Below are 19909 nucleotides of genomic sequence, written 5' to 3' on the forward strand. Positions count from 1 at the left end.
ATAAAAGCATCCATAACGTTGGATTAGTCCAAAAATCCAGATTTGACACATCTGCATGTCACACCATTCTAAATCACAACCATTTCAAACCCTACTTTTTCCTCCAACACTAAACCATTCCAAACCTCCATCACATCACCTAGTTTTCCTTTTATTTAAACTTATATCTAACTAGAATTAATTCCTCCATCACATCACCTAGGCCAATTTTCAAAATTGCATCAGTTTCCTCTCTGACATTCTCGAAACGTGCCATTTCAGTCCAAAAAACTAACCACAGTTAAAAAACACAGTTTGCTCAGGGGTAAAATTGTCATTTTATGTATACTTTTGTTTTTCATTTTTTTAAACTTCTATATTGTTGTTATTATTATTATTATTAAATATAATAATAAAGGGAACGGGACTGTTGTAAACTCCGATGACCGGAGATGGTTGACAGGAGTAGGAGGTTGACAGGAGATGTTGACGGAGACTTGACAGGGTTACTCACCTGAACTGCATTTCGCTTGTAGTACAAGCAGAATCAATAGATATGTTTTTAATGGTGATGAGCTTGACGGTGAAGCTAAACAAACTTGCAAACATTAATTGCGATAAGTCGGTCACCATTTGTACCTACCAAGTTTGTATCTCCATCAGCTTGTAGAAGATGACTGTCAACGTCACATTTGTATCCCCTTTAAACACAGAAAAGTAACACCTACTCCGGCCACCTCTGCTGCTCTGACGAGTTTCCGGATATCTTTTCCGGTCACTGTTGCACCTCTGATCTAGCTCTAGCCATTTTTCTCCAATCCGCTTGCCACCGCAACACGAATCCAAGAATCTCAGGCGACCGGTGTTCGACTGTTCCGTCATCGTCATCACCTATGTGTTTTCCCTGTATTACTGGAAACAACAACCAGCTTCGTCATCTCCATCCAGCACAACCACAACCCTTGCCTCCTGTAACCACGACCGTCACCATCGTTCCCTTTATACTCACCTTCGACACTATCATATCACCACAGGCACTACCTGCATATTCATCATCGTTCCCATTATTATTATTATTTTTATTATTATTAGTAGTGGTAGTAGTCGTAGTAGTAAGTCATTAGAAAATGAAAAATGAAAATATACGTAAAATGACAATTTTATCGTTGAGCTAACTGGGATTTTTAACTGGGGTTAGTTTTTTGGACTGAAATGGCACGTTTCAAGAATGTCAGGGAGGGGAACTGGTGCAATTTTGAAAATTGACCTGAAATGATTAGATGGATATAAAAAATTAATCTTTTGTATGCTCTAACACAAAAACTAATTTTTAGTTATAATTTTGAGTAAAGTACAGTTTCAGTCCCTGAAGTTAACACCCGTTCGCAGGTTCAGTCCATATTTTGAAAAAATCAACACTCCTGACGTATTCAGTTGCGCACAATTAAGGGCCTGGGCCAAACTGTCGTTAGTCAAACGATAGTTGACTTGGGCATTACAGTCTTTTTACTTCCCAAATGGAGGGCAATTTGGTAATTTTGCAATTTACAATTCCTTATAACACATACCATCCCTTATCAAACCCTCATTTCCACAATTATGCCCTTCCTTCTTCTCTAGTAAGCCAAGTTAATTACAGGTGCGATTGAAGCTTCAAGACAAAAATGGCTGGGGGGTTTTAGAGGGTTAGACTCGATGACATCTACATTGAACCTAAAGATTATTATGGTAAGTTATTTTGTGTCTGTTTTTAAGGTTTCATGTTGAATTGAGCATCAAACTGATGGTTTAAACTGTATACTCTGAACAAAGTGTCTTTGAGTTTTTAAAAAATTTTGTTTATTTTTAGGTTTCACAGATGATGATGAACCTACAAAGTTCAGTATTAAGGTGTCCCACGGTGGTGAGTTCAGTGACAGCCCTTATCGATCATACATGGGTGGTAAGTATAATTTCATCGATTGTGCTGATATTGATGATTTTGGTATGGACGTACTAGAGGAAATGGTTAAGCAGATTGGTTATTCTGTTGACATGGTGTTTTACTTGCATTTTAAAATTCCGCATGTTTGTTTGGATTTGGGTTTGAAGTGTTTGGCTAGCGACAGTGATTTTATAAGCTTGTTTGAGCATGTCCGTGGTGGGGTAAAACTGATTGAAATTTATGTTGAACACTGGATGTCTCGTTTGTTGATGACATCTTGTGATCAAGAAATCTTGACACAGACTTCCCACTGTCCTCTTCCTCCTGAAAGCCAAGATAGAGAAGTTCATGATGTTCCCTTTGTTGATCTGTTTGAATGTCATTACCATGATACCGAAATGCATATGAATATGATCAGCAAGAGAGTGATCAAGCAGGTGAGGAAAATGAGGAAAATGATGATGAGGGAAGTGATGATCAGGAATTTGTTGAACAGGATGAGGAGGAACCTATTTTACAAGAAAAAGAGCAAGTAGATGGTAATGATTTTAATGATAATGTTGAAGTAAATGTTGAAGATGTTCAAGATGATCCTGATTATTGGGTAGAAGAGGATAATCCCTTGTATGATGTAGAAGTTGACATGCAAAAATTCAGAAAGAATGTTGACTCTGATGTAGAGGAGAATGGAAGTGAGGAAGAAGCGTTTGAGGATGACCTCAACGTCGATCTGGATGACTTTGAAACTACATCTGAAAATGATGATCAAACAGTATTAGATAAGGCAATGAAGAGGCTGTGGAAGACTAGGAGATCTACATTGAAGTCAATAGGTCCTGACGCTTCATGTAATCCTTTTTTCATTGGGCAATTGATTCCTGATAAGGCAAAGCTTAGTAACATGGCCAGAAAATATGTTGTACAATCCAGAAGACAACTTCACATTAGCAAAAAACGACAGCCTGAGGGTTAGGGAGGTGTACATGGGGAAAAATCCTAGTTTGACAACTCCTCAAAACTGTGAGGACCAAAACAGTCAACCTAAAACTTGTGTTGTAGGTAGGCCAAAAAAAAAAAGAAAATAAGAAAGAAACTATCTAAACCAACATGTCCATGGGCGATGCAAGTAAGCAGGTCCTCAACTGAAGATTACTGGTGTGTTAAAACATTGAAACATGCATATCAATGTATGTAGACAAGGGAGGTTGGTTTGTACACCACAAAATGCAGTCGCAGCTGCAAAGGTCAAGGTGGAGCAGATGCTACTTAGATATCAACTGTTTTATTGTTGCTTTGTGTTTGAACAATTATGATGTTTTGTTTGTTACTTTATGGTCATCGTGTTTGAACAATTAGGATGGTTTTTATCGGACAATTACTATGACGGTTATGTAGCCTAATTTTGTGACATCTGCTATTGTATGGAAGGTTATATACCATCTATATAACCAGTTTGGTTTGTTTAAATTGTTGAAAATAGACAAGTGCTTTAACAATAACTTTCATTTGTTACTAAACATAACACAGGTTCAACTACAACATAATAGACTGATCCTACCACATCACAACAAAACACACAGATCCTACCACATCATAAATAAATTTCGACAAAGTGAACGAGCCTATTTCCAATGGCAGTCTCCTCTGGACGATAGGTCTGAATCATTCTCTTCAGGATATGGGTTGTGCCAAACACGTGACCAATCATCTTTTTTCTGATTCATAGTTCCATGCATCCTTTAAAACATCCGAGTCATAATCCTCCTCTGGGTTGGGGTTAAAACCAAGTTCTTCCACATCATCATCGCCTTTTTAAGTGGATTTGCTTCACTTTCTTTGTCGCTCCGTTTCCATACCACCTTTGTTTCTACATCATGACTGGCTTCAACAGCTTGAACACCGGAAGATGAACCTCATGCATTGAAAAGATTGACGCTCTGTTTCAACACCACCTCTGTTTGACCGGTCAACAGAATTGCCTTCACCAACATCCACTAAGTCTGATTCAAACTCTGTTTCAACACAAGCTAACTGATCTTTCTCATCAGTTACCCTGTTTTGGTGATAGGAAAAAGGAAGTAAATGTTTCTTACCTCTCTTTCCATTGTCACTAATGCTAGCTGTTGGAATCACAACACAAGATAAAGAATTGTATTTATAGAACCGGATTCAAAAAGTTATTGTTTCATAAGAATTACTAGTCGTTGGGAAACAGAGAGAGTTAAAGTGCAAGTCAGAATAAAAGTAAAAAGCAACTACATCACCAAATCAATACATACAACACAAAGAACAACCATGAAAAACATAATAGAAACTTAAGTCTTTGAACTTCAACCCCCTTCTCAGCAACTTTCTTTGCCTTCAACAGCTTTAATTTTGCATTCTCCCTATTTGTGCTCAGCATGGATGGTAGAAGCATCTCACATCTGGGACATGAAATTCGAGGATCAATCCACCAATGCAACCCACAGCCACCGGTCTGCAAATGTTAAAACTCAACATCATACCATATTTATTCACTCCGAAAACCAAACTAAATGGAAGATATTGGTGTTGGTTATAATCTAAGTAGTCAAGTTGGACCATCGAACCTCAGGAGATCTTCTCATCGATGTTCTAACCCTGCTCCATCAAACCTTCCACACGCAGTAATCTACCCTCTACTTGCAGTAGAATACCCTTCACCGTAGCAGTCTATCATCCACCTGTAGTAGTCTACTCCCCACTGGCAGTAGTCTACCCTCCACCGGTGGTAAGGCCTAAACAGTCACTTACAATAGTCTACCCTCCTCGACAATAGTCTAAACCCTCATCTTGAAAACCTATCACCTACAATAGTCTACCCTCCTCGACCTCCAAACCCTTCACCTCCGAAAGATAATGATCTAAATCCTCTTACAGATGAGTAACTGAATTTGGTGTATGACTACAACATGGCTTAACTGCAATTTGATCGTCTACGACTTGGGAAGGGTCAAACAAACTTCAATAGAAGCCCTCCTCTCACAAACCTCCTTTCAACACAAGTGGTACCTAGCTGGCCTGAAGGGTACGAGACCGGCCCAGGTGAGGAATACATATCTAGGTTGGACGATGAACCGTACCCTCCATCTCCTTACTTTGGACGCGGTAATCAAGACACAAGGTCAGATAGTCGTGATAGTGATTGTAGCGTGTCATCTCCAGTGTCAAACCTATTTGATTGAGATAGGATGTATTAGGGGGTTTATGTGTTTAAGTAGACTTAATATTTTATGTTTAAGTAATTTTTAGTTTTGGGTTTGTATAATATTTTTAATTAGGTTTGTATAATAGTTTAATTAGGTTTATGTATAATTTTATTAGGTTGATTTTTTTTAATTAAAAAACAAATAGTTTCCTTTTTAACAAAAAAAAGAACATTTTTTTTAATTTATTTAAAAATCAATAAATGGGTCCAACATCATCCCGATTTCACTGCACCGGACCACCCTGATTCCGGACCGGCCACCTCATGACCACCTCCATTGTGGCTAACTGCTTGCTCCCTCGTCTGGATTCCCAACCCCCTCCACTGGTAGGAGCAATGTGGATGCTTTAAATATAACTACTTATATATTTATTAAAATTTAATTAATGTAACATAAACGAACATAAATAAATGAGTAGAACAGGTGTTTATGTTCGTACGCTTACTAAATAAATAAACATAAACAAGCAAACTTCACACCAAACAGTTAATGAACGTTTGGTTCATTTACAGGCCCAAGTCGACCATGTTTTTTTAATTTTCACACGATTGAATATCCTAAAGGTACAAATATTGTGTATACATGAAATTCATATTGTGCCTTCACATACGCATTCAAGATAAATTGTTGTACAAAACATTATGTTGTAAAAGAAGAAACTTCGCCACAAATGGAGTAACATACTCTGGCTGTTAGCATGAAATCAGAAAAACAAAACAGAAGTGGGAAATGGTCTCGGTCGGTAGGCATTGTTTGGTGTTGGCTTTTGCTTTCTTTCCTAATTCTTTTTCCAACGCAAGTCACCAACTACTTCTTTCATCTCTCACCATCAAACATAAAAGATGTCATGTATACCAAAACTTTGTCTCCATAGATTCTCTCTATCTTTACAAAATATACGTATTTCTTATTTTTATTTACCATAAAAGGATTAGATTTTTCTAACAACCTAATCTACTATCAGTTCTATTAATTGTCCACCGTAGGATTCAAATACTTGATCTATTGGGGAGACATGTTATTTTACTCATCTGATCCACTTAATACAACTACTACTCTAAAAGCCCTTTGATAGCTTAGGGTGTAAGGAGTGGTTAAACACTTGAGAGTGGCAAACTAAAAAATCAACCAATGAGAGTGTGTCACGTCAATCAGTGAAAAATGTTTAAACTTTCGTGAAAAGTGTTGGCAATGGTTTAGACATTTGGTGAAGTGGTAAACTTTTTAAATAAAAAAAAAGAAAAAAAATGTGATTGGTTGAGATTGAAATGGACCCCACCCCACACCCCCCTCTCTCTCTCCTTCCTCCTTCCCCGCGTCGGTAATGCATCACCGAATCTTGTCCATTTCGTCAAACACTCTTATCGGCAAAGGTGTTGGCATTGGTTTGCCACACTTTACCACTTCGGTAAAGTGGGTTTGCCAAAGCCACACCGAACACCCTTAGTGACATCTTGAGGGTGGAATAAAGTTTAGAGACCATTAGGTACTTGGTTCGATTTCCATAAGGGAGTTTTTCCTAGATTTATTGGTTTCCTCCAGAATTGGTGTATCCTAATAGAGATGGATATAATCAGGTGGTTCCGTGGGTAACACAATGATGCTCCAGTGGTCCGTGATCAGTGATCTAAATTTTTTCGTTCAAAAATAATAATAATAATAATAATAATAATAATAATAATAATAATAATAATAAAAATATATAAAAAAACCAATATATAATGAATCAAAAGGAAAGGATGAAAAGAGACACAAATATATAAATCATGCGTTTAATATTTAAATAAATGAATTATATAGAATGAGAAATTTACTTCTCATATTTATCCTTGCTCTTGTTAAAATAGGGATTGCCTCACTAAAATTTAAATGTTTACAAAAATTTACTTATGATTGAAATCTTTAATAAAAATTGAATGACTTCAAAACAACAGATCTTTGAGTAGCTTTAGTTTAGACATTTAGAAAACTTCTTTTTTTTTTTTTTTTTTTTTTGAAAAGCAAACTTCATTAAACACCAAAAGAATAGGGCATCTCTAAAACGGAGACCCCCACAAACAAAACAATTACATCAATCAAAATAAAAAGACTTTCAACCCTTCCAATCCACAACACTATTTCTACCCCTATTATAATACTAAATGGTGTGCGGTAGCGGATAGGATTGGTGATAATAACATGGCTGGGGCGATGATGTGGAAGTGGAGGTCTTATCCGAGTACTGGTCAAGAAGTTAGTGAATTGGCTGAATGTCATCGGCTGCTTGCGGATCAGAGATTGGTTAATAAAAGGGATACTTGGGCTTGGGACTCTAGTGGGCCGAATGAGTTTAGGAGGTCAAGAAGTTAAGGAAACTTAATTACTATTCTATAAGAGTAAATTGCCATTTTAGTCCCTGAGTTTTGTCCAAATTTGCCATTTTAGTCCAAATAGTTTTTTTTTTTGCCTCTGGGTCCCTGACTTTTCCCTTTTGTTGCCATTTTGATCACATACACTAACTCCATCCAAAAACTCCATCTTTAACCAGGGGTATTTTGGGGATTTTCATTTTAAATGTTTTCAATTGCCATTTTGATCCAATTCCAAAAAATCAAAAAAATTCCAAAAAATCAAAAAAATGCAAAAAATTCATAAAAAATACAAAAATTCCGTTTCGGCGTGAACCGTTTCGACGCGAACCGTTTCGACGCGAACTGTTTCGACCCGTACCGTTTCGACCCGAACCGTTTTGAGCTGAGCCGTTTAGACGCGAACCGTTTCGACCCGTACCGTTTCGAACCGAACCGTTTCGAGCTGAACCGTTTCGACGCGAACCGTTTCGAGCTGAACCGTTTTGACCCGTACCGTTTCGAGCTGAACTGTTTCGACCCGTACCGTTTCGAGCTGAACCGTTTCGACGCGAACCGTTTCGACTCGTACCGTTTCGACCCGAACCGTTTCGAGCTGAATCGTTTCGACGCGAACCGTGCCTCGAAACGGAACGGGTCGAAACGGTTCAGCTCGAAACGGTACGGGTCGAAACGGTTCAGCTCGAAACGGTTCGATTCGAAACGGTACGGGTCGAAACGGTTCGCGTCGAAATGGTTCAGCTCAAAACGGTTCGGGTCGAAACGGTTCGGCTCGAAACGGTTCGGCTCGAAACGGTTCGGCTCGAAACGGTTCAGCTCGAAACGGTACGAGTCGAAACGGTTCGCGTCGAAACGGTTCAGCTCGAAACGGTTCGGGTCGAAACGGTACGGGTCGAAACAGTTCGCGTCGAAACGGCTCAGCTCGAAACGGTTCGGGTCGAAACGGTACGGGTCGAAACGGTTCGGCTCGAAACGGTTCGGTTAGAAACGGTTCAGCTCGAAACGGTTCAGCTCGAAACGGTCCGGTTCGAAACGGTCCGGCTCGAAACGGTCCGGCTCGAAACGGTCCGGCTCGAAACGGTTCGGCTCGAAACGGTTCAGCTCGAAACGGTTCGCGTCGAGACGGTTCAGCTCGAAACGGTACGGGTCGAAACGGTTCGCGTCGAAACGGTTCAGCTCGAAACGGTACGGGTCGAAACGGGTCGAAACGGTTCGCGTCGAAACGGCTCAACTCGAAACGGTTCGGGTCGAAACGGTACGGGTCGTAACGGTTCGCGTCGAAACGGTTCAGCTCGAAACGGTTCGGGTTCGAAACGGTTCGCGCCGAAACGGATTTTTTGTATTTTTTTTAGAATTTTTATGATTTTTTAGAATTTTTTGGAATTTTTTTGATTTTTTGGAATTTTTTTGATTTTTTGGAATTGGATCAAAATGGCAATTGAAAACATTTAAAATGAAAATCCTCAAAATACCCCTGGTTAAAGATGGAGTTTTTGGATGGAGTTAGTGTATGTGATCAAAATAGCAATAAAAGGGAAAAGTCAGGGACTCAGAGGCAAAAAAAAAAAAAACTATTTGGACTAAAATGGCAAATTTGGACAAAACTCTGGAACTAAAATGGCAATTTACTCATTCTATAAAGTTACTACGTACTTGCTAAAATACAATGGACTGGTTCTGATTATTTATTTATTTTGTAATTATATGTAACAAAAACAAATTTGAATTATTTATATTTTGAAAAAAAAATTTATTTCAAGATGTATAAATATTAAACACTACATTTTATATCTATTATATTTCGAACGGCTGAGTTTTATTTATTTATTTATTTAAAATAAAAAAGTACAACATCAAACAGCCCTAATAGTAAAATCAGTGTGTTTGAATAGTTTGGTGGGGACTGCTCACCATCTTTTGTCAGTACTTTCTTCTTTGAGTGTCACAAACCAAACCCCTTAAAGAAGGAGAAAAAAACCACAATCTTTTCACAACCTTTATCATTTTCTTTCACACCCATTTGTTGTTCACCTTTTATTTCTCAAGATGAGGTCAATCATGGCTGCCAAAACCCCTCAAGATTCTTCCTTTTCATTCTCAAGAAGATACTTCCATTGGAAAAAGAAGGTTGAAGATGAAGATGATGAAGAAGAAACCCTCAATTTCCATTCATCATCACTTGCATGTGTTGTCACCGAGGAGGACGTCAATCTTGACGACCATCTTAACCCCCGGGTGCCTCAGAAGGCACCCAGGAGAAAGAAACCGATTTTTGTATCGGTTTCTAAACTTCGTTCAGCTCTTACTTTCCGTAAGAGCCGAACAGGTCCTGGTCTGGGAAAGACCAGAACCATGATGGGCACACTTTTTGGGTATAGACGTGGACACGTCCACGTCGCGTTCCAAGAGGACCCGAAGCTCGGCCCGGCCTTTCTGGTCGAGCTAGCCACCTCGACCAGCTTCCTGGTCCGGGAAATGGCGTCGGGCCAGGTTCGGATCGCGTTGGAATGCGATAAAATGACTGAGAAGAAGGGTTTTAAGCTGTTAGATGAGCCACTTTGGAGGACATATTGTAATGGCAAGAAATGTGGTTATGCAATGAGGCGTGATTGTGGGCCGGATGAATGGAAAGTGTTCAATTCTGTTGGGCCGATTACCATGGGCGCCGGAGTGTTACCAGACAGCGGCGGAGGCGGCGGTGGTGGTGAAGGTGAGTTGATGTATATGAGAGCAAGGTTTGAGAGGATTGTGGGGTCAAAAGATTCTGAAGCATTTTACATGATGAATCCTGATAGCAATGGAGGACCAGAACTAAGTATTTATCTTATTAGAGTTTGAGATTTGGATATTCAAAACTCAGGTTTATGTAAGATTGTAAGTCTTGGGCTTTCAGATATATCATATATTATCAAGATTTGGTACTTCATGTAGGTTTTTTTTTTTTTGGGCTAATATATGTATCTAGATTCTAGAAGTTAAATATATACACCTCATATTTGAAAAAAAAGATTTATTTTGGATGTTTATGTAGTGGTTTCTGTTGTAATATTCAATTTTGCCATAATATGAAAGTTGGAATATTTTCAACTACAAACGAAGAAGTCCAAAGTGAGTCATTAATCAAGATCCAATTTTAAAGTGAGAATATTGATATATTATGTTCAGCTGACTGCAGTGCATGGTGAGTGTTCATATTCAAGTGTTTTAACAGTTTAAGTTGAAGTCATTTAACTATTTAAGTTTACAACATCAAGGTTCATTTTTCTTACTGTCTGTGTTTGACTCACTGACTTTTAATCTTTAATAATATCCTTGGTAAAAAGGAAATCTATAGCATTAAAATGAGATTTCACTTATTTAGACATAGATAGTTAACTTGTGTTATATTTTATTGTTAACGAATAATAATGTAAAATAAGTAAATGGCTAACGGGTGAATGTGAATATGTCTCCATCTACTTTTTAGTTTTCTTGCTCAACTACTACAAGGTATTGATACTCCCAACGAAGGACCAAACATCTCTCATCTCCTCTACGCGGATGATTCTATTGTTATGGGGGGGTGGGATAAGAAGAACGTGGTGAATATCGTGAGAGTGCTTCGGGTTTTTTATTTATGTTCTGGCCTTAAAATTAATATTGAAAAATCGAACTTGTTTGGTATTGGTGTGGGTTCGGATGATATCATTGGTATGGCAAGTGTAGTGGGGTGTAGACTGGATTATTTTCCTTTTAAATATCTTGGTCTCTCGGTCGGGACGAATATGAACAGGATTATCAATTGGCAGCCCGTTTATGACATATTTCGCTCCCGGTTGGCTAGGTGGAAATCCCAATTACTTTCGATTGGCGGAAAGGTCATTATTATAAAGTCTGTGTTGGAAAGCCTTCCATGTTATTATTTTTCGCTATACAAAGCTCCTAAGAAGGTAATTTCGGACCTTGAAGCTATGATTAAGAAATTTCTATGGAGAGGTTCCATAGAAGATAAAAAGATGCATTGGGTTAATTGGGATCGTGTCTCGTGTCCTAAAAAAGAGGGAGGGTTGGGTCTTATTAAACTTACTGATGTTAATAATTCTCTGCTCATCAAATGGGGTTGGCGTTTTAAAACGGAGAACAATTGTCTTTGGCACAAAGTCATTGTTGCGCTCCATTCTAGCCGGGTTGGATGGGAAGAATATCCGTTAAAAAAATCTCTGTTCGGAGTGTGGAATAATATTGTCAAGATCCTCATTAACGTTAAAGTGGGGGGATTACATATCAAGAATTTCATTAAAGGGGTCATCGGAAACGGTAACAACATATCGAATTGGTTGGACACTTGGATCTCTGATGTACCTCTCAAGAATAAATTTCCAGAGCTGTTTCGTATTGAGGCTGAAAAAAATGTTCAGTTGCAGATCCGGGTGACTTGTTCCAGTTCGGGGGTTGAATTCGTGTGGAATTGGAAAGAAGACTTGGCAGATTCGGGATTCGTATGGTTATTTTCGCAGCTTCGTGACATTCTGGCCTCGGTTCAGCTTTCTGATAGAAGTGACAAATGGATTTGGTCTCCCCAAAAAGACGGTTTGTTCTCTGTTAAAGCTGTTAAGCTTTTGCTTAGTTCGGACAGGGACCTGGGATTTAATTTTGTGCTGGACTGGTGTGGTTGGATTCCAGACAAGTGTAATATTCATATTTGGAGAGCGGAAATGGAAAAAATTCCCACTAAGGCTGCGCTGAGGAGAAGGAACGTGCATATCGAAGATCCGAGCTGCCCTTTTGCTGTTTTGTTGATGAGTCTGCAGAGCATATCTTCACTGCCTGTTCGGTGTCTTCGGAAGTCTGGAACGGAATCAGCCTTTGGTGCAAGATTCCATTTATTTACGCTTTCTCGATCAAGGACTTGCTCGGAATCCATTCTGCTCTCCCCGTCTCGGCAAAGAAGAAAGAGGCGATATACGGCATAGTGATCATTGTGCGCTGGAGCCTTTGGCGAGCTAGAAACAAGTTGGTCTTTTCTAATTGCCCGGTTAGGATTGATAGGATTTTGAGCGAAGTCAAAGCCATTAGCTTTCTTTGGTTTTGTAATAGATCTAAGCACAAAGGGGTTAGTTGGGAAGATTGGGTCTCATTTGTAAATATGTAATCTGTTTGTAGTGTTCTTGTGGTCGGCCCGATTTGGGTTGGCTTTTTGTGAATGAAGTTTACGTTTCAAAAAAAAACTACTACATGTACAGTACATGGGATTATTAAACAGCTAATAATGTATGTGGGTGTTGGGTGGAACTCCAAATAACAAATAACAAACTCACAATCTAATAGGAAGATTATTTTATGGAACTCTCACCAGTTCATTCATTGATCAAATATACATTAAATAGAGAACTAAACTAACGTGATCCTAAAGAAAAGGAGTAACCTACTACAACGTGAACAAAATAATATCCCTAGAAGCCAGGAAACAAACCCATGACTTTGACCCACTAAAACACAAACAAACATGTGACTAAATAAATAAAAGTCTGCAACCCGTTTTAACTAGATCCGCACCTTTTCTGCTGACCCGAACCGGACTGTCAAGATTATCCAACAGTGGGGAGAGTGTGGGTGTCGGGCATCCTTGACAGTACTGTTTCTCGTTTCTCGTCTCGCCTTATGCATCCTTGATCCTTATCCATCCCGCTCCTTCTATGTGTCCACTATAATTTGGGAGAGACATTACGTTGTTTTCTTTCATTGTTACCAGACCGAATTGGGAGATGTTCTCTCTGGTACTAGAGGCGACACATCAGTTTCCACCTAAGCCTTGACGTAACTATGCCCATTCCATACCCTCCACCCTAAAGTCATAAATATTATCATGTCCTAGAAATGTCCATATCTAAAATTTTTGACCTAAATTTGGTCATTTGTTAGAAAGTAAGAATCTTATTTGATTTTGCAATTTTAAGTTATATTAAAAGATAGGAGAATTGGCCTGTAATAATCCCACCTAGACCTTATTGGCCATTAATAATCCCACCTCAGAATATTACCCCCACTAGTCCCACCTTTCACCTATTTTTCCTACAATGGTCCTCCGTTAAAAAAACTTAACGGGGTTAAGCTTTTTTCCAAATTATAAACAGATTTTTAGGGCTTTTGATTAGAACGACAATACGAGTCCATTGACGTAAAACTTGCCTCGAAGCGGTGATCCAAACGATGAAAACGACGCTTCAATTCGGGTGTTTAAATTTCCAATTAACCAAAATCAAGTCACTTGAAGCACCATTTCGAAGTAAGTTTTACATCAATGGACTCGTATCATTGTTCTGATCAAAAGCCCTAAAAAATCTGTTTGTAATTTGGAAAAAAGCTTAACTCCGTTAAGTTTTTTTAACGGGGGACCATTGTAGGAAAAATAGGTGAAAGGTGAGACTGGTGGAGGGAATATTCTGAGGTGGGATTATTAATGGCCAATAAGGTCTAGGTAGGATTATTACAGGCCAATTCCCCTTAAAAGATATTACAAAAGGGAATAATCAAACCTTGGATCTAAAGATACAAATAATACTCTAGGAAAAATTGATTTTGGTGATCTTCCATTCCATCATATCACTGCGAACGAATACCAATTTTCTTATCAGTTATCACCCTAGTAAAAGAGATGAATTCAGTGGAGCAAATTTGATTAAGATCTGTGATTCTCCACAACAAATGTTTAGCTGAGATCTATTCATATGATTATTTTGATGATGATAAAAGAATAATTAAGTTTGAACTCCCAAACTACATTAAAGATTTGCTAAGTTGAATGATTTATCTATTCTTGTAAATTGATGGTGGAAATAAAAAAACACCTTTCATTTACGTTGATGTATCGTTTATTGTAGTTATTATCAGTTTCCCAATCGCAAGTTTTTCTGTAGTGATGTACATTAACTCTAATTTGCCTAATTAAATTGGTGATGAATATTTGAACCATGGTTATATTTGTGACATTGAAAAAGTGTTGCTTGTGATCGTTTGTTTTATGTAGACATATTTTTATTATGTATTTTACGTTGAATTTAATTTAATATTATATTTTTATTATGTGTAGACTAAAATCGAACAAAAAAATCAAATAACTTATGGTCCCGTTTGTCACTTTAAGATAGCAAATCGCAAAATTCCAAAATCCACTAATCAAAAGTCTGGTAAGATTACAAAATAAGATGTTTTAAAGTTTATGATGAAAATACTTAATTTGTTTTCACCGATTCTAATCATTTTTATATTTTACCCCGTGAATTAGAAGGTCTAAATAATGGGTGTTTGTGTGATGTAAAATTGGGCGATCATTGACTACTTTAAATTTAATCATCATCATATATTCACATGTTTCCTTGCATTCATTTGGAAGTGAGTGTGGCAACGCACGCTTGCCTCAAAATCCGGTGTTTGTGGGCATATAATCAAGATTAGGTATTTTAATCCTATCTATAAATAGTTATATTAGTTTAATTTATACCTTCTAATGTCCGTTTTAAAAATTTTTAATATAAAGATCATTAACAAATTCAAAGGTATCCCTTTTTATTGAATTTTTTTTTATTTCAAAGGTATCTCTTTTTATTGAGTTTTTTTTTTTTTTTTTTTTCTGAATACAAGAACAGAGAGTATGACTCTGTTTATATAGAATACAACGGACAAAAGAAAAAAAAAGCAATCAACTATTATGGCTAAAATTAGGGAGAGGAAACATGGACTAAAATTGGGGAGAAGATTATGGAGAGAATGTCTCCATATAATTTCAAAAGCCAATACTCCCCCTCAAGCTGGAGCGTGAAGGTTGACAACGCCCAACTTGTCGAGTAGAAAGCGAAGTTGTGAAGCTCCAAGTCCCTTCGTAAGAAGGTCAGCAAGTTGAAGTTTCGAGTCGATGGGCATAGGAGAAATTTCTTTGGATTCTACACGTTCTCGAACAAAATAGCAGTCCATCTCAACATGTTTAGTGCGTTCATGAAAGACCGGGTTGTTGGCAATGTGGCGAGCAGCTTGGATGTCGCAGAAAAGGGTAGTAGGCCCAAGTTGAGGAAGACCCAGTTCCTTCAAAAGCCATCGTAGCCAAATGATCTCGCTAACAGTGGTAGTCATGGCGCGATATTCAGCTTCAGCCGAAGAGCGTGAGACGAACCGACTGCTTCTTGGTTTTCCACGAAACTGGAGCACCTCCGAGCAGTAGCATATATTCAGTTCGAGAGCGTCTAGTGAGAGGACAACCGAGCCAATCCGAATTAGAGTATGCAACCAGATTAGTGCCACCTTCTTTTGGTAGGAGTATGCCTTGGCCTGGGGTCGCTTTGAGATATCGAAGGATCCTAAACACAGCATCCAGGTGGTTCTGACGAGGGTCCGATACAAACTGGCTAAGGGTGTTAACCGAGTAGGCTATATGTGGACGAGTGGCCTGAAGGTATAATAATCGGCCAATGAGCCGCCGATAGTTACTAGCATCAACCTTAGATTCTTTGTCGTCCATAGTAAGCTTTAGATTTTGTTCAATTGGAAAGAAAGACGGCCGACATCCTCCCATACCACTATCTTCCAAGATGTCAAGAGTATACTTTCGTTGGCTCAAAACAAGACCACGAGAGGTTTTTGCCACTTCGATGCCAAGGAAATACTTCAGTTCACCTAGGTCTTTGATGCTAAACTTTTCATGCAAACATTGCTTGATTTCTTGTATCTTCTTGGAATTATTACCAACCATGATAATGTCATCAACGTAGATGAGTATAGCAATGAATGTTTTAGTGTCTTTGTAGAGGAAGAGAGAATGATCCGATTTGGATGAACAAAACCCGAGGTCGAGAAGAACCGTGGTAAATTTTTGATACCAATTTCTTGACGCTTGTTTGAGACCATAAAGAGATTTTCGTAAACGACATACCCGATCCTCATTCTCTTTAGAAAAACCTTGCGGTATTTTCATGTACACCTCTTCTTCTAGATCGCCATGCAGAAATGCATTGTTGACGTCAAGCTGGTGAATGAGCCAATTGTTTTTAGTGGCCACGGATAGTAATGTTCGAACAGTCACCAACTTTGCTACCGGAGCGAACGTGTCATGGAAATCTTCTCCTTCAATTTTGTTGAGGCGTATGTGGACACGTGGTTTCTAACAAAATTCCTTGTTAAGAGTAAAAATTCAACACAAGGTTTGATGTGAACTCCCCGCCATTATCACACCTTATTCTCTTGACGTTTTTGTGAAATTGGGTTTCAATCATCTTGCAAAAATTGACCAAACAAGTACTATCATCACTTTTCTATTTAATAAGAAAAACCCAAACACTTCTACTAAAATCATCAACAATGGTCAAAAAATAATTTTCCCTAGAAAGTGAAGGAATGCGATATTTGCCCCATACATCGCAATGCAATAACTCAAAACATCCTTTGGTTTTAATTTTACTTAATGGAAAAGGCGATCTCGTATGTTTAGCCTTAGAACAAGAATCACACACATTATTTCTAAGATTAAAAGAAACACCTTTGAGAAAATCAACCTTAGCAAGTTTCTCTTGAGATGTATGTCCCAACCTTTTATGCCATCTTTCAACCGTAACAGTCATAGCCTTTCTCTCTTTCCAAACTGTAGGATCGTATTCGGACCCGAACGAGTCGACCAGAAGAGTTTTACTCAGTTTGAACGGCGGAAACAGACAAACTGAGGTCAATTCATCACACAAATCACTTTAAACTGTCGATTTGATTGATATAATGACGTTTTACAGCGTGACGACACTTCGGCAGCACTTCGTTGCAAAACCGGAAAACTTCTATGTGATTTCGCTTGGAATGCACTATATATAGGCATCAGATTCCGCTTGAACACGTCTCAAGCGGAATCAACATGTTAGCTTCAAGCGAAATTACCTAGATAATCTCAAGCGGAATTAGAATCTATTTGATTTCGCTTGAACATGACCTAATGTCATTTCAAGCGGAATCACCACTAATTCTCACTTTCTTGATTTTCGTGCCCTGGTCTAACTAGTTCTATACAAGACTCGATACAAGACGAAGTCGACAGACGCATGCACCAACAAAATCCCCCTCGAATGTCGATGAGTCTTCAGTGTCGAGTCTTCGCATCTTCAGTCTTTATCAGTCTTCGGGCTTCTTTTCAAAGTATCTGACGCTGTAAGTATTCTCAAATCTTCTCTTCTCTATCATCACCATCAAACTCCCTTCGAACACCTTTATCAGGATATGAACTTGGCTTTTGCTACACTTGATCAGATCTCTTGATTCCTTAAGTTCATCAGCATCAGCAAACTCAGAATCAGAGCGTGACTCTTTGAAATTCAGACTCCCCCTCTCAGTAAGTTGGGATCGCAGTCTGGCTTTCACAGGTTCAAGATCGTCGCCTGGCTCACATCCTTCTCTGGATTGAAACCTAGCTTTCAATCTTTTATCCCAAGATCACCTAACTCTTATCCTGCACAAATCTCTACCCGAAAATAAATTTTCTGATGATCACTTGTAAAAACAACTTCACATTCTGATAAATCACTTGCGGGAATACAATTTTAATTCAAAAAACTTTTCTCATTTCATTTCAAAACATCTAAAATCATTTCACCCAAACCATTTGTTCATCATGTTTAGCACTTGGGATTTTGAACATCAGCTCTTCAACACCAGTTGTCGAAAATCTTTTTGAATTTTTCAAAATTTTTGCTAAAACACATATAAAATCTTTTTGGATTTTTGAATAATATGAAATGCAGTAAAGAAGTATTTACAGACAATATTTTTGTGAGTTTGTGTAAGAGGATCATATCAGTTTATGATACAAATCACCAACACCGTTAAGCTTGATTTCATTTTAAGTTCTAAACAATTCACCTAGATTGTCAGTATACTGGTCCACTTTAAATTTTCACACAAAGTTCAATTGTTTCGAGATACGATATTAATGTCTTAAGCACTTAAACTTATCCGCGTGTCCCACCTCTTGAATATACTCCCGTATCCAGATCCCAATATTCAATCTTACAGGTGAGTATACCACAGATGATATCTGTAAAGGGGTTAAATGCGAGACCGTGAGAGCTCAGGTCAGAACTTCCGTTCAGCAGAGAGATGACGGTTCGACTTTTGGTGTGTCCCCTTTAGAGGATCTTTTCTTCAACAGCAATGATTATCAATTTTATTGTTTCATCATTTTTGCTGAGGGTAGGCTATATTTCAAGCAAGCGTAAAGTATTCTCCGGGGACTAGGCCATTGCTTCCGCAATATCAGAAGTCCCGGGATAATACCCCAGATATCACTGAGTATAAAGACCTAGTATCTCAGAAAGAGGGACCTTTCAAACAAGATTTGCGTTATGCTTTATATTTGTTAGTCATTAGTGAGACTAATATTATGAGATTGATATATTTCCATTAATAAAATTTGGAGATTTTGTGAGATTTTATTATGAATTTCGTTTTCCAACACTCGTTTGGCTTAAATTGTTCTATTTATTTCATAAAGATATGTCCAAACCTATAAAATTAATGGTAAACTTCAGACCATCTTCAGGTTGGCAAGATATGTATGGGCAAAGATAAACCTTTGGTGCAAGATTGATGTAGGTCATGTGGATTCCATTCAAGAGATGTTCTTGGTTCCGGATAACACGGTTTAGAAGGTGACTCTAAAGAAGGTGATTCGTACGATATATATGGCCACTTTTTTATTCATTTGAAAAGCTAGAAACAATAAACTTTTTAACAGAAAGTTAAACCTTGTGAAGAAGTGATGGAATAGAACATGTCAAACTCGTTTCTATGGCTCAAACATAGAGCACAAATGCATAATTTATAGAATGACATGTTTGATGTTCCTTTAATTTCCGGTTATTGTATATGTTTTATATAGCTCCTTGCCAATGTTATTAATAATAAAGTATTTGCCGTTAAAAGTAAATAAGTAAAATTAATGGTAAACATGCAATGTTAGGTGTTGTTTGTTTTTTCTGCGGGAAAAGGTCTGCAGTCTGCGGACCACACCTGCAGGCATCTGCAGGAGAAGAGGTGGACCAAACGTCTGCAGTCTGCAAGGAGAAGAGGGTTTGTTTTTTTATACAAAAAGATTTCACACACACTTCAACACAACACCACAGATCTCTCTCTCTCCTCCCTCGATCTCTCTCTCTCCTCCCTCTGCCTTCATCTACCACCACCACCGTCACCACTACACCACCGCCACCACCGTCACCACTACACCACAGCCACCACCATCACCTCCTCCACCGCAAACCCTAGCCGTTAACCACCACCGCAAACCCTATCCGTTAACCACAACCAACAACCACCACCGATTTGGGGGTTTTGCTTCTATGGTGGCAGAGATGGATGCAGATGTAGATGAAGATACAGATGAAGATGAATATGCTGGTGGCGGATGAAGATGATGGTGGCGG

General features: G+C 38.4%; 1 protein-coding gene across 1 annotated transcript; it reads left to right on the plus strand.

Moving 5' to 3' along the window:
- The first annotated feature begins 9431 nt into the window (after positions 1-9431).
- Positions 9432-10505, plus strand: LOC110923574 (protein MIZU-KUSSEI 1). The gene has a single exon (XM_022167649.2). It carries the CDS (start codon positions 9528-9530, stop codon positions 10317-10319), a length of 792 nt encoding a protein of 263 aa, XP_022023341.1. The 5' UTR covers positions 9432-9527; the 3' UTR covers positions 10320-10505.
- The last annotated feature ends 9404 nt before the right edge of the window (positions 10506-19909 follow it).

This window comes from Helianthus annuus, chromosome 17 (genome assembly GCF_002127325.2).
Source record: "Helianthus annuus cultivar XRQ/B chromosome 17, HanXRQr2.0-SUNRISE, whole genome shotgun sequence".
Classification (NCBI taxonomy): domain Eukaryota; kingdom Viridiplantae; phylum Streptophyta; class Magnoliopsida; order Asterales; family Asteraceae; genus Helianthus; species Helianthus annuus.

What these genes read in the sequence shown, in the direction of transcription:
- LOC110923574 (XM_022167649.2), top strand. Translation starts at nt 9,528, where the DNA reads ATGAGGTCAATCATGGCTGCCAAAACCCCTCAAGATTCTTCCTTTTCA.